This window comes from Bos mutus, chromosome 18 (assembly GCF_027580195.1).
Source record: "Bos mutus isolate GX-2022 chromosome 18, NWIPB_WYAK_1.1, whole genome shotgun sequence".
Lineage (NCBI taxonomy): Eukaryota > Metazoa > Chordata > Mammalia > Artiodactyla > Bovidae > Bos > Bos mutus.
The window spans coordinates 52,175,021-52,188,590 of record NC_091634.1 but is presented as its reverse complement, the minus strand read 5'-3'; the positions used below and the strand labels follow the sequence as shown (position 1 = coordinate 52,188,590).

General features: G+C 51.1%; 1 protein-coding gene across 1 annotated transcript in view; it reads left to right on the top strand.

The window, feature by feature from the left end:
• Window positions 1-13,570, top strand: part of DNAAF1 (dynein axonemal assembly factor 1) — a 20,652-nt gene extending 7,082 nt beyond the window's left edge. Inside the window, exons 6-12 of the mRNA XM_005902621.2 lie at window positions 3,525-3,646; window positions 6,990-7,156; window positions 8,103-8,357; window positions 9,444-9,553; window positions 11,253-11,309; window positions 12,279-12,654; window positions 13,425-13,570. Of these exons, the coding sequence (XP_005902683.2) occupies window positions 3,525-3,646; window positions 6,990-7,156; window positions 8,103-8,357; window positions 9,444-9,553; window positions 11,253-11,309; window positions 12,279-12,654; window positions 13,425-13,531 (1,194 nt within the window). The 3' untranslated portion in view covers window positions 13,532-13,570. The remainder of the gene's footprint in view (window positions 1-3,524; window positions 3,647-6,989; window positions 7,157-8,102; window positions 8,358-9,443; window positions 9,554-11,252; window positions 11,310-12,278; window positions 12,655-13,424) is intronic.

The following is a 13,570-nucleotide window of genomic DNA, read 5'->3' as shown; positions in this document are numbered from 1 at the left end:
ACCACAGTTTGAAAGCATCAATTCTTCGGCACTCAGACTTCTTTATAGTCCAGCACTTACATCCATACATGACCACTGGAAAAACCATAGCCTTGACTAGATGGATCTTTGTTAGCAAATGAATGTCTTGCTGTCTGGGTTGGTCATAACTTTCCTTTCAAAGAGTACTGTGGTCACCATCTGCAGTGATTTTGGAGCCCAAAAAAATAGTCTCTCACTGTTTCCTCTGTTTCTCCATCTATTTGCCATGAAGTGATGGGACCGTTTCCACTATTTCTCCATCTATTTGCCATGAAGTGATGGGACTGGATACCATGATCTTAGTTTTCTGAATGTCGAGCTTTAAGACCATCAGATTTTACCAATCCAAACCAGACCCACACATTGTATTTGGATTATGCATCTCATCACAGCCCTCCCCGCTTGTCTCTTCCTCTCCCCGACACCACCCCCCCGCCAAGAATCTGCTGAAGAAACCGGGTCCCTCTGGATGTCGGCCACACCCTGGATTCAGTTGACTGCATCCTCATGGTGTGGTCTAACGTGTTCTGCTGTCTCCAGTATCTCCTGTAAAATGATGATGGAGCCAGAGGCCTGGTCAGATCCAGGCTCAGAATACAACCCTGAGGTCAGCTGTGGCATCAGTCAGGGCAAGTGTAACACCTGGTTGCCTCTTGTTGTGACTTTAAGCGTCACTAGTGGGTTTGACTGCTGTCAGTCTGATCCAGCTTCAGTCTGATCCAGCTCTTGGCCTCCCTTCCCCCGACTGTTCCAACAGCTCCCAGGCACACTGCCTCCCTGTGTGAGTTCATTAGCAGTCGCTCAGGGATCATATTCTAATTCTCTCATTCCTTCTGCCTTTCTTAGCGGCGATGCTTCCACAAAGAGCACTTTTGCTCATCAACAATTTACATCCCTAGTGTAAAGTGTATGCAGAAAACACTGGGATGAAGACGTCTTTGTTTTTCTTTTTATGTATCAGTTTTCAGAGAAATGGATCCAGAACTTAGGGACCTCTAAAGATGACAGTGAAGGGTTTTTCTTTATCACTGTGGACAGATAGATTTAAAGATACAGTATTTGGAGTGACTTAACCTTTCTGTCATTTGAATTTGGGTGCTTGAGTGCTCCCATCTTCCAGCCCATGGCAGCCCCTGCAGGCAGCTCCTGTATCCTCTAGCCTCAACCCCAGCAGCCTGGGACCATTTCCTTGCTATTCAGTGTGTATGTGTTGTCATGTGTACTAGGAAAAAATATTTTCCAAATAGCACACGAAAACCCTCAGGTCATTGTTTCCTGCTTAAGGCCTGGGTAAGCGAGGGAAAAGTGAATCCATTTAAAAGAAAAACAGTAAGGAAAGCATCAGTTTAGTTCTGTTCAGTCACTCAGTCATGTCTGACTCTTTGTGACCCCATGGACTGCAGCACGCCAGGCCTCCCTGTCCATCACCAACTCCCGGAGTTTACTCAAACTCATGTCCATTGAGTCAGTGATGCCATCCAACCACCTCATCCTCTGTCATCCCCTTCTCCTCCTGCCTTCAATCTTTCCCAGCATCATGGTCCTTTCTAATGAGTCAGTTCTTCGCATCAGATGGCCAAAGTATTGGTGTTTCAGGTTCAGCATCAGTCCTTCCAATGAATATTCAGGACTAATATCCTTTAGGATGGACTGGTTGGATCTCCTTGCAGTCCAAGGGAATCTTGAGTCTTCTCCAGCACCACAGTTCAAAAGCATCAGTTCTTTGCCGTCCAACCTTCTTTGTAGTCCAACTCTCACATCCATACATGAACACTGGAAAAACCATAGCTTTGACTAGACGAACCTTTGTTGGCAAAGTCATGTCTCTGCTTTTTAATGTGCTGTCTATGTTGGTCATAACTTTTCTTCCAAAGAGCAAGTGTCCTTTAATTTCATGGCTGCAGTCACCATCTGCAGTGATTTTGGAGCCCCCCAAAATAAAGTCTATTACTGTTTCCATTGTTTCCCCATCTATTTGCCATGAAGTGATGGGACCAGATGCCATGATCTTAGTTTTCTCAATGTTGAGTTTTAAGCCAATTTTCTCACTCTCCTCTTTCACTTTCATCAAGAGGCTCTTTAGTTCTTCTTCGCTTTCTGTCATAAAGGTGGTGTCATCTGCATATCTGAGGTTATTGATATTAGGAGAGCATAGTTCAGGAGTAATCTGCAGAGCAGACTGGCACCAAGAACTAGTTTACCATTCACGTAGTCACTAGCATATGGCATGATAATACACAGCTGAAGAGTAATCCTTTTCTGGGGGGCCTGGCTGTCATAACAAAGTACCAGGCTGGGTGTTTTAAATTATAGAAATTTATTTTCTCATTATTCCGGAGGCTAGAAGTCCTAAATCAAGGTGTGGGGCAGGCTTGCTTTCTCCTGAGGCCTCTCTCCTTGGCGTGTAGACAGTTATCTTCTCCCTGAGTCCTCACGTGGCCTTCACAGTCTGTCTCCCAATCTCCTCCTTGTACAAGGACCTATGGGATCAGGGTTCACCCCAGTGACATCATTTAATCTTGATCACCTCTTCTAAGACCCTGTCTCCAAATGCAGTCACATTCTGAGGCGCTGGGGTTAGGATTGCAGCAGATGAGTTTGCTGCAGGCAGGGGTTGGGGGGAAATAACAACAGTCTGTCTCGTGGTTGTTTTCTGGTGGCTTCTACATTCTCCACACACACATGCACACGTGCGTGCACAGCTGTTTAGTGCCCGCCCCTAGGGCGCACTGCTCCCGACACCCAGCCCTACAGGACAGGTCACTTGAACATGTGACAAGAACCATGACGAGATGAGAATGAAGTTTGGAAAATGCTAAACTAACCAGTTCACAATGTATTTATTTTCTCCAACAACAGAAAGCAATTTAGATACAAAAACCATTTCACCAGCTTAGCAAACCCATTTTAAATGCTTCACCCACATGTCACCTTGACAGATCCCCCTCCTGGAGAGGAGGTGACAGGATTTAAGGTCGGGGGGACGGCACACTGGCACTGCTCTGCGCTGTCCCTCTCCTAGTCCCGGCTTGACGTCCAGGAGACCTGTAAGCCTGGCAAGAAGGAGCCTCGGGGTAGCTTAGAGGGTGCTCTTCATCCTGTCCCCTGATCACCGTCTCTTATCTGTCCAGCAGCTGTGTGCATTTTCTTAAAACGGGTCCTGGCTGGGAAGGACAAAAAATGATCAATCAGAGATTAGTTCCAGTAAAAGAGATTGGGCGAGCAAAATCACCACCCTCGGGAAAGGCTCCAGGAAGGTTTTCCAGCACTGTTCTGGAAGGACAGTGAGAGTTCAAGTTCAAGTAGAGAAAGGGATACCCGATTCTCAGGACGGTTCTGATGGCACAGGAGCAGTGACAGCCCCGGCTTCTCTGAGACTGTCTTCAAGATTTCATGTTGACACTCCCTGTCTTTGTATTTCTTCTCAGCGCAACACACAAGTGAAATGTTTTAACTGCATCTGTTTCTCAGTGCCTAATGTGGTTCTGCCTGTGTGCTTCCAGCGTGTGCTGAATCTGATGGGGAACCCGGTGATTAAGAACATCCCCAACTACCGAAGGACACTCACCGTCCGGCTAAAACACTTAACATACCTGGATGACAGACCAGTTTTTCCCAAGGACAGGTACGGGAGCAAAAAGCCTTTTAGTAACACTATGTAACAGTTGAGCATGCTCAACAGGTAAGTTTTTAAATTTTCTGATTTTTGAGCATTCCCACACGTCTCTTATATATTCCAGTGAGGTAAGTTTAATGGCTTACGTGACTGTTTATAATAGGAAATTCTCTGTTTTAAGCACTTATTCCTGGATTTTTTTCATAATCCTTTGATAATTATCCTTCTGTATAAAGTCTCTGATCCCATGGCTAGTTATTTCCTTAGGGTGGAATTCTGAGTTGTATTGCTGGATTAAAGACTGTAGTTTAAGACTTTTAAAAGGCACTTATAGTTTCTAGAATGTTTGTATCGTTTATAACTTTCCCAGACACAGCCATGTTAAAAAAAAAATGTAGCCAGGTTAATTGATGAATGAAGATAGTACGTCATTTGCATTTTGGGGTAACAGATGAATTTGATCGTTTTTACCACCTTTGTCGGACATTTAAAGTTTCCTCCTCTGTGAGTATTGCATTTATGACCTCTTTCCAATTTCCTTTTGGGGAGATTTTTCGTATTGATTCATAAGTGATAATCGCTCAATCGTTTCTGACTCTTTGTGACCCATGACTGTAGCCCGCCAGGCTCCTCTGTCCATGAGATTTCCCAGGCAAGAATACTGGAGTGGGTTGCCATTTCCTTCTCCAGGGGATCTTCCCAACCCAGGGATCAAACCCTGGTCTCCTGCATTGCAGGCAGATTCTTTACCATCTGAGCCACCAGGGAAGCTCTGTTTCATTAAGAGCTCTTTGCATATTGGGAATATTGAACCCGGGGCTGCCATGTGTATCATCACTGCTTTGATCTGGGTTTTTAATTTACCTTTTGATTGAGGCTGCTATTCATTCCAGCTTAGAATAAAACCTCAGTAACTGGGATGGCCTGAAAGGAAGTGCAATCTGAAGCTTGAATTACCCGACATTTAAAAACACACTTGAACTCACAAATTTTAGTCAAACTAACACAAATTTCAAAGGGAGAGCCTCCACCCGGTCCAGGTGAGACAGCCAGGATCCCTGCTTGTGCGCAGTCGGGCCGAGATGCTCCCAGTTCCCTGGCACCCAGCCCTGGGCGTTAAGGCAGACAGCGGGCGTGCAGGGCCTGCGGGCGGACTGCAAAGCCCAGCTCGGCAGCTGCAGGTCTTATGTCCCTAGTCAAGCTTGCCAACCTCCCCAGCCTCAGGCTGTCTCCGAAAAGTGGAGACAAAACCGACCTCGAGGTCTTTGTGAGTATCTGTTAGTATTAGGTGGAACTCAAGCAGGAGAGAACCAATGGGAACTCTCGGCTGTCCTGGGGCGGGGCGGGAGGCGGGGCAGGGAATGTGAGCTCCCTGCAGCACCCTGGGGCAGCGCGACCAGCAGGAACGTGTAAGAGCTGGGCCCTTTGCAGGGAGACCCCTGGACGATATAGCAGGACTCCTCTTCGAGAGCTGGTTTCACTTGGGTTTGAAGCCTCATTTCAGCACCCTCCAGCTGTTCCGCACTGGGCCCTTGACCTCCTCTCAACCTGGGATGATCTTCACAGGTGTTTGTTCACCTGTCAGCTTCCGAAGATCTCCATGACCAGCCACCTATCTAAGCCACACCTTTGCCTCTTCCATCTAGTGTCTCTTTAGCCTGATTTCTTTTGGTAGGACACATCTGCCTCTGACATACCTGTTTCCTCTTTTAGAGTCTCTTTCCCCATAGAAGGGCAGGTCTAGTAGAGAAAGCCATGTCATCTCTTATGTTAACCTACTTATCTCTGGCCCCTAGAACAGCCTGCTCACTTCAAGTGTACAATTCAATGGTTTTTCAGTATATTCAGAGTTGTCCAACCACCCCCACAGTCAATTCTAAAATACTTTTATCACTCCCCAAAGTAACCCTTACTTATTAGCAGTCATTCCCCAACCCACCTCTAACAGCCCCAACAACCACAAAGCTACTTTCTATCTCTGTGGATTAGACTACTCTGGACACTGCATATGCTGTGTGCTGTGTGATGAGTCATGTTCAACTCTTTGCGACCCCACGGACTATAGCCCACCAAGCTTATCTGACCATGGAATTTTTCAGGCAAGAGTATGGGAGTGGCCATTTCCTCCTCCAGGGGATCTTCCCAACTCGGGGATCAAACCCATGTCTCTTGTGTCTCCTACTTTGGCAGGCTCAGATCTACCACTGAGCCAATGTGTATTTGCCTACTCAGGACATTATATATAGATGAAGTCATACGATACGTGGTCTTTTGTGATCGGCTTCTTCCACTGAGCATATTTTTAAGGTTCACCCACATTACAGCTTGCGTCAGTAAATGCTTCCAAAATAACACTGTGAAATAATCTCCCGTTTGGGAAGGCCACGTTTTATCAGTTGAGGGACATTAGGGTTGCTTCCACTTTTTGGCTGTCGTGAACAGTGCTGCTATCAATATTCGTGTGCAGGTGTGTGTGTGTGTGTGTGTGGGCATTTGTTCTTAACTCATTTGAGAAATACTTGGGAGCATGATTGCTGGATTATACGATAAGATGATCTTTGCTTTGAAATTGGCAAACTGTCTCCCGAGGTGGCTGCTCCATTTTGCATTCCCACCAGCCATGAAGGAGCACTCCTGTTGCCCCCACATCCTCCCAGCCTTTGGTGTTGTCAGCGCTCTGGCTTTTAGCTGATCCACTGGGTGTCAAGTGGTTAGGTTTGCACTTTCCTGACGTCACCCAATGATGAGCTTATTTTCTACCTAACTTCTTGGTGAGGGGTCCAGTTCTTTTGTCCACTTTTAGAACACTTTGTATGTTTTAGATGGCAAGCCATCTAGCGGTTAACTTTCTTCCGAGTGTTTTCTCCCAGTGCGGTTTCTTTTAACCTTTGCCCATCTTCAGGTTGTGTAGACTTTGTGTGAGCTGTAATAGGTCTACATGTAGTCTAGATACAACCCCAGTCAGGGGTCTGATTTGCAGCTGTTTTCTCACTTTCCGTGGGTTCTTTTATTTATGGGATTCTTTACATGACACCCCTTTTTAATTTTGGTGGAGTTCGCTTTATTTTTTTTGCTTTTGTCACACGTGCTTTTGACCTTATAGCCAGACGGGCTTTACAAACCACTAGAACTTTCAAGATGAAACTGTGCCTGTGTTAGTATGTCTCCTTAGAGTCACATGCCCTCTGTGCCTTTAGTTTGATTTTGGGGAAAAAAAGCAAGTTTGGTCAGAGAGTATATGTTTTGGATTTACTGTTAACCTGTGACAGTTCAGCACCCCACCCCCCCGCCCACCGCCTTTCTGACTTTTGGGGTCTGGGGTTTGTTTTTTGTTTTTAATCCTCCTAAACAGAGCTTGTGCAGAGGCCTGGGCCCGGGGAGGGTATGCAGCTGAGAAGGAGGAGAGACAGCAGTGGGAGATGAGAGAGCGGAAGAAGATCACGGACAGCATCGAGGCCCTGGCGGCCCTCAGGCGCCAGGCGGAGGAGAGGAAGCGGCAGAGAGCGAGCCAGGAGCAAGGTGTGAGCCCGAGACACAGGAGGGCCCCCCCGAGCTCCACTGAGATTCATCCTGGGGTGGGGGCAAGGGCGGGAACGCTTTCTCACAGGCCTATGGATCCGTCTTCCCTCGACCTCACTTGAGGACAGTGCTCAAGACACATTAATAAGAACCCCGTCCTCTTCCTAGATGCAAGAGGAAAGAGTCAGGGGCTCTGTGTGCACCTCCTTTTTTTTTTTGGCTTGCGGGATCTTAGTTCCAGGGATCGAACCCACACCCCCTGCAGTGGAAGCAAGGCGTCTTAACCACTGGACCACCAAGGAAGTCCTCCATGTGTATTTTTAAATGACAGTGTTTTTCACCTAAATACAAACTGTGACTACACTACACACAGAAAACACAGACAAGCAAGGGTCATCACAGAATTTGCAGCAAGAACTGCTCAACGTTCAGTGTGAGCATTTCCTGGCTTTTCCTCATGAGTGTAGTGCATACTTTTTTTTTTAATAGAAGAAAGTGGCACAGCTCGATTGCTTTCTGCCCACTCACATTCCCATAAAATAGACATTCTCCTGCTGTATGCATTTCCCCCCCTTTTCCAACGTTTAATTAGGACATTGTTCAAACAATGGTCAAATGAACACCTGTGTCATCTCCTCACGTCGGGTGTTGATTAACATTTTGGCGCACGTGTGCACTGCTGACCTGCTGGAAAGCCAGGGCAAACATCGTGGCCCTGAGGCCAGTCCCTCAGCCCGCATCTCCTGAGAGCACCTGGTACAGTCTTCCAGGGGCCAGTGTGGGCACTGCATGTGCTGGGCATCCCCCTGGTGGCTGTGCAGCCTGTTTATCCAGCACCCTGATGACCGCCCTGCTGCAGGTCCCCACTGCCCACCCTCGGCCTTCGCTGCGGGTCCTTCCTTGTCCTCCTAGGACCATCCCAGCTCACCTGTGGACTTGTGCTCAGGGGAGGAGCCCACACCAGCCGGTGCTGGGGACGTGGACGCCGAAGTGGAAGGAGAGGAAGAGCCTCAGGAAAAGAAGGATACGAGGCAGAAGATAGAGCAGTTTGTCAAGGAGAGCTTCGAGGCCAAGGATGAGCTATTCCCGGAGAAGCCAGAAGAGCCGAGCCTCCTGGAGGAGCTGCCTCTGGATGTCGGGGAGCCAAAAGGGGTGCTCCCCTCTGAGGCCCTGCCAGCGAGCCCCAGAGCTGCCTGGGCAGGTAGGTGGTTGAGGAAGCACAGGTGCATTATACCTGGGGCAGCTCCCAACTGGGGGCCCCGGACTGCCTTCCACCCTGACTGCTCAGTCTGTAAGGTGATGTACGCACACCACCTCACAACAGGACCACAAGGGGAGCCCGGAGTGCGTTTCCAGTATCAGGTCCAACGTGTTTCAAAGAAATGGGCAAGACACTAACAGTGTATTTTATCGAACCCAGAACACCTAAAATATGTTTTCTCAGGTGACGCAGTGGTAAAAAAAAAAATCTGCCTGCCAATACAGGAGATGCCGTTTTGATTCCTGGGTTAGGAAAATCCCCTGGAGGAGGAAATGGCAATCCCCTCCAGTATTCTTGCCTGGAGAATCCCATGGACAGAGGAGCCTGGAAAGAGTCAGATTCCGGTTAGCGACTGAGCACACACACCTAGAATATAATTTAAATCAACATGAATTTATTCATGAGATAGGTTCCTCTTTTTGACACTAAGTCTTCTAAATCCACTTGCTTGTTTCATTCTAACTGGGTGCCCCAGTGTGGCTCTTGAGTCAAACTGGGCCTAGTCAGTCCCCAAGGTGGACAGTGGACTGGCATGACTTGAGCAGAGCGGGGCCACTCATCTCTGATGACCGAGGCTGGAGAGGAAGCAGCGGGCAGGAGCAGGGGGTGACTAAGGGGAAGAGAGGAGCCCCGCCTGGACCCCACATTCCCTGGGCAGCCCTGCAAGGATGGCGCAGGTCTTCTTGACACTCTTGCAGCAGGAGGAGCTGTGAAACTTGCCCACTGATGCCATCGCCCTTCTTTCTTCATCTCCTAGTCGAGCGATCATGCTTTTTCCAAGGTTCCTGCATGTTTTGCATAGACTCTTGGCTGGAGCTTCCATCTCCAGGCTGTAGAAAGAGGGTGCTCTCTCCCTTCCCTTCCCTTTCACACATAACCTTTTCCTTAGCTCTTGTCACAAGGGCTGGAGGTCTTCAGACCCAAGGGTTCTGTCCTTTCTCTTGGAATCCACCCTAACTGCAATTGCCCGTCTGACTGTTGTGTATGAAACAGACTCCAAGATTACTGTAACTCTGTTGTCCTTAGAATTGGCTCCCCAAACTGTGGCCACTGAAAGTGCATCAGGCGCAGAGCCCGATGGAGCTGAAAATCTGGAGGCCACAAGACTGGAGACGAAGGAGCAGCTCTTCATCGACGTACGTAGCCCGTGCACCTGCGGAGGAGCACGCGAGGCATAGCCGGTGTCAGTGTCTGATCAGACACAAACCTTCTGAATCCTGAGCTCAGTGGGGCCTGTGGGCTGGCGCGCGTGGCCTCCCCTGGAGGTCCCACCCAGACCCAGTGCTCAGCATCTGCAGTCAGTAAGCCCTCCTGGGGGTGGGCGGTGGGGAATCCATGCCTGTGTGCCTTCAAGACCGAGAGAGCTGGCCAGACGAACCCCTTGAATTACATCTACGAAACTCTTGAAACGTTTCCCCACGAGAAGTTACCCACTCAGCAGCTCCTTCTGGCCATAGACGGAACTGCTGGGAAAGCTACACTTAATCAGCAGAGCCTTGCGTGCTCTTGGGACAGCTGCCCATCTTCCTGGCCTGTCCTGCGTCCTGTCCCCCAGGGCCGATTCAGGGGGGCCACCTGACCTTGGGCCCGATCATATCCTTGGGAACGGTCCTCCTCCCTGCAGCCTGTCCACTCTGATGACAGCCTTCCAAGCTGTGCCCGCGAGAATGCATCCCTGGGGATATGCATGTTTGGCACGACCCTGGGAACTGTGCTTTAGGGGGTGAGGAGTAGGAGCTGGTCCCCCCATCTTTAGGTTTACACCCTGCTTCCCCAGAGGACAGCCATCTCTCTGCCCACAAGCGAGGTCCTTCCATTCAGACCGTGTTGTGTGGCTTTGCCTGCCCTCTGCCCGCTTCCTTCACAAACTGCTACACTCATGTTTCACTCCCAACTTCACAATTTCACGTGGCTCAGAAAGGTTCAACTGAGCACAGTCAGCATTCAGAGTGGCGTTTCCAGTTTTCTGAGTGGGTCTAATATAGATACAACAAAAGTGGGCGCTTCAGCCCTAACGTGTGACAACCCACCACATACAGGACCCCGACGCTACGCTAACACTGACTGTTCTTCCTTTTTGTCCGGCACCACTTTAAATACCTCTTGTACTGACTGATTTAACCCTTCCAGTAACTTTAAGAGGTAGGTTATCATCCCCATTTTACAGACGGGAAAACTGAGAAATAAAGAGTAGAGCACCTTGCCCAAGGCTACACAGCCAGACAATGGTGGAGCAGGAACAGCAACCCAGGCAGGCTGGCTCTGGAGTCCAGGCATCTGACTGCCTCACAAGCAGGTTGGGGTGCTACAGATGAAGATACCCCAAGACACAAAACAGGAAAGCGCCGCCTCCCCACCCGAGTTTTGGGAAAGGTTCGAAAGAGACTCACTTTGTGCCAGGTAGGGTCCTAGGTCCTAGGACCCTATTTGTATGTAGGAGGTACGATTCCCCCCAGATGAACTGGGTAATACCAAAGTAAAGTGGAGAACGAGGTGGAAATTTTTGAAACACGTCACGCCTTACAAAGCTCTTTCACTGACCAGATCCAGGTACCTGGAGTGTTACCTGGAGTGTGTGTGCTGCCTGTACACACAGCTCAAGTGGCCACGTGTATGCTGCATGTACACGTGGCTCGAGTGGCCACACGTGTCCCGCACGTATACGGGTCTCAAGTGTCCACGTGAGTGTGCTGCATGCACACATGCTCGAGCGTCTCGGTTGCTCCATGGGCCCCTCCACACTCTGTGGTTGGTTGGTGGGGTGGCCACGTCTCTTCCAAGGACTGGATGCTGAGCACGCACCCTACCGCTGACCAGGGTCACTTCCTCTTCCAGGACCTGCCCGACTTGGAAGACGTGAATGCCGGCGAATCTCTGGGCGACCGGGATAGGGTGAGCTCACCTGCACCCCCGCAGTTCCGCTTCCCTCCTCCTCTCCCAGCCCCGTGGATGACCAAGTATGTCAGGGAGTCGCAGGCTCTGCCTGATGCCTCAAACGCCCGGGGCCTTTACCTCAACCTCAGGAAAGGTTTACTGCTGCTCCCTTCTCTGAGGTTTTACAACTAGCCACTCGGGATTTTTTTGGGGAACACATCTTTTATCACTGATCTTTAATAACCATGTACTGTACATCATTACCTGGGCTTTTTCTGTCCTTGACGTTTCTTTGTGTTCATCTAGCGAATGCCAGTACGACAGTGACACACAGGCAGGGAAAGGAGAGAGCAGGGAGGAGAGGGCAGGGGCCCGATGTGGATGTCTCATGAGGTGACCTGATCCTCCCCCCAACATTACCAGAGCCCCTCGGGGCCTGAAGGAGAGAGAAGCCTGGGGCGTAATGTCAGGGCGGGAGCCAGTGATCACAGCAAGGACACAGACACAGAACCCAGTTCTTTGGGGGCCTGACCACCAACGCAGGGCTAGGTGGCCAGTGCAGGCGCAGCCTGCCAGGAGCCCGGGCTCACAGATGCCTGGTTCAGGACCCAGGTGGGGGCTGGTGCAGCAGGAGCAGAGAGGGTGGGCCTGTGCCCCATGGAGACCCGAGGGAGGCGGGGGCGCCAGTGGAGACCTGGCCGCAGGGCTCACGACCACCTTGGGGTCAGCGCTGTGTTCCCGGGGGCTGTCCTGATGTGGTGCCAGAGTGTGATGGACAGAAACGCAGAATTAGCAGCATGCACTTTAGGGACGAGGAGGAAATGGCAACCCACTCCAGTGTTCTTGCCTGGAGAATCCCAGGGACGGCGGGGCCTGGTGGGCTGCCGTCTATGGGGTTGCACAGAGTCGGACACGACTGAAGCAACTTAGCAGCAGCAGCAGCAGTGTGAAAACAGCATGGCTCAATACATCTTTTCCTTTTAACAGGAGCAGTGCTTTCCAAAGATTACAGCCATCTCGAGCCTGAGCGACGCCAGCGAGCCTGACATGGACGACATCTCACTCCTAGCACTGGAAAACACATCCTCGGACACGCTTTCCAGTATATTTGCAGTCCCCAAGGATACTTCCTGGAGGGTGGAGACCGAGACGCCCTTCACAGACATACTTAAAGTGGCACCAGAGAGGGACCCGGAAACCCAAAGGAAAGCGAGTGAGGTCCCTCGCCCGCTGATTCAGGAGCTGGGCGATGACGAGGAGCCCTCAGGACCGCCGCCCCTGCCCCCAGTCTGCGAGGGGGAAGCCGTGCCTGCCCCATGCACTGAGGACAGCGATGGAGACCTGCTTCCAGCCCCTGCTCCAGGTAATGTTCCCTGACCTTCAAGGTCACAGGGGCCGAAAGCTTCTTGGTGGGGAAACAGACAGTGGACCACCCAAGCCCAGAGCAGTGGCCACCTGGGCCTTTGTCGTCAGAATCCCACGTTCTCAGTGGTGGTGGCGGGTCATTCACAGCCTCTCCAGAGACTGTGGAGAGACTCCAGAACACTGCGAGCACGTGTTCCCACCTGGGCGGCTTGCAGCGTAACTGGCCAAAGAGCTGAGGAGCTGCCAGGCCGCCCTCCTCCCCCACCACCCCCAGGCTTGGCCCTTCCCGACCGAGGAAGGAGGGGACCAGTGGCGCCAGTCTCATCACACGGGACGAGGCCAGGGCAGCAGCTGGCCCAAAGGCGGTGCCGCGCACATGGGTGCCCAGAATGGCACGGAGAACAGACGTGCCCGCTGGGAAGGGAGTCGCAGCAGGTGCGGGCAGCGCCCACAGTACCCAGGGGGCGGGGCAGGAGAAGCCACTTGCCACACACCACCCAGCCCGCCAGCCTGGGGGCCTGAGCCCGTGACCAGAGAGAGGCACCACTGGGATGGCTGGTTAGTGCCTGCTGCTCACAAGCACACGGGGGTAGCTCCGTGTGCCGAGACTATGCTCCCTGACTGTGAACCCAACATGGGGAGCCCTTGGCACACACGATCCCTGCTCTGACCCACGCTGTGTGGCCGTCTTGAGGCCGGCACACGGGAAGGGGTGAGGGCTGACCACACTTCCCCAGAACACTGAGCCACCCCTTGCCTAATCTGTAGGAAACGGCCCAGAGAAGGATGAAGTCCAGTCTGAGGTGGAGCCCGAGGAGCGCCTGGGGTCCGAGGCAGGAGAAAACCGGGAGGACATTGAATTTGGCCTGGACTGAGCCTCTGCTCTTGTACCAGTGGGCACGGGCCCAGGCCTG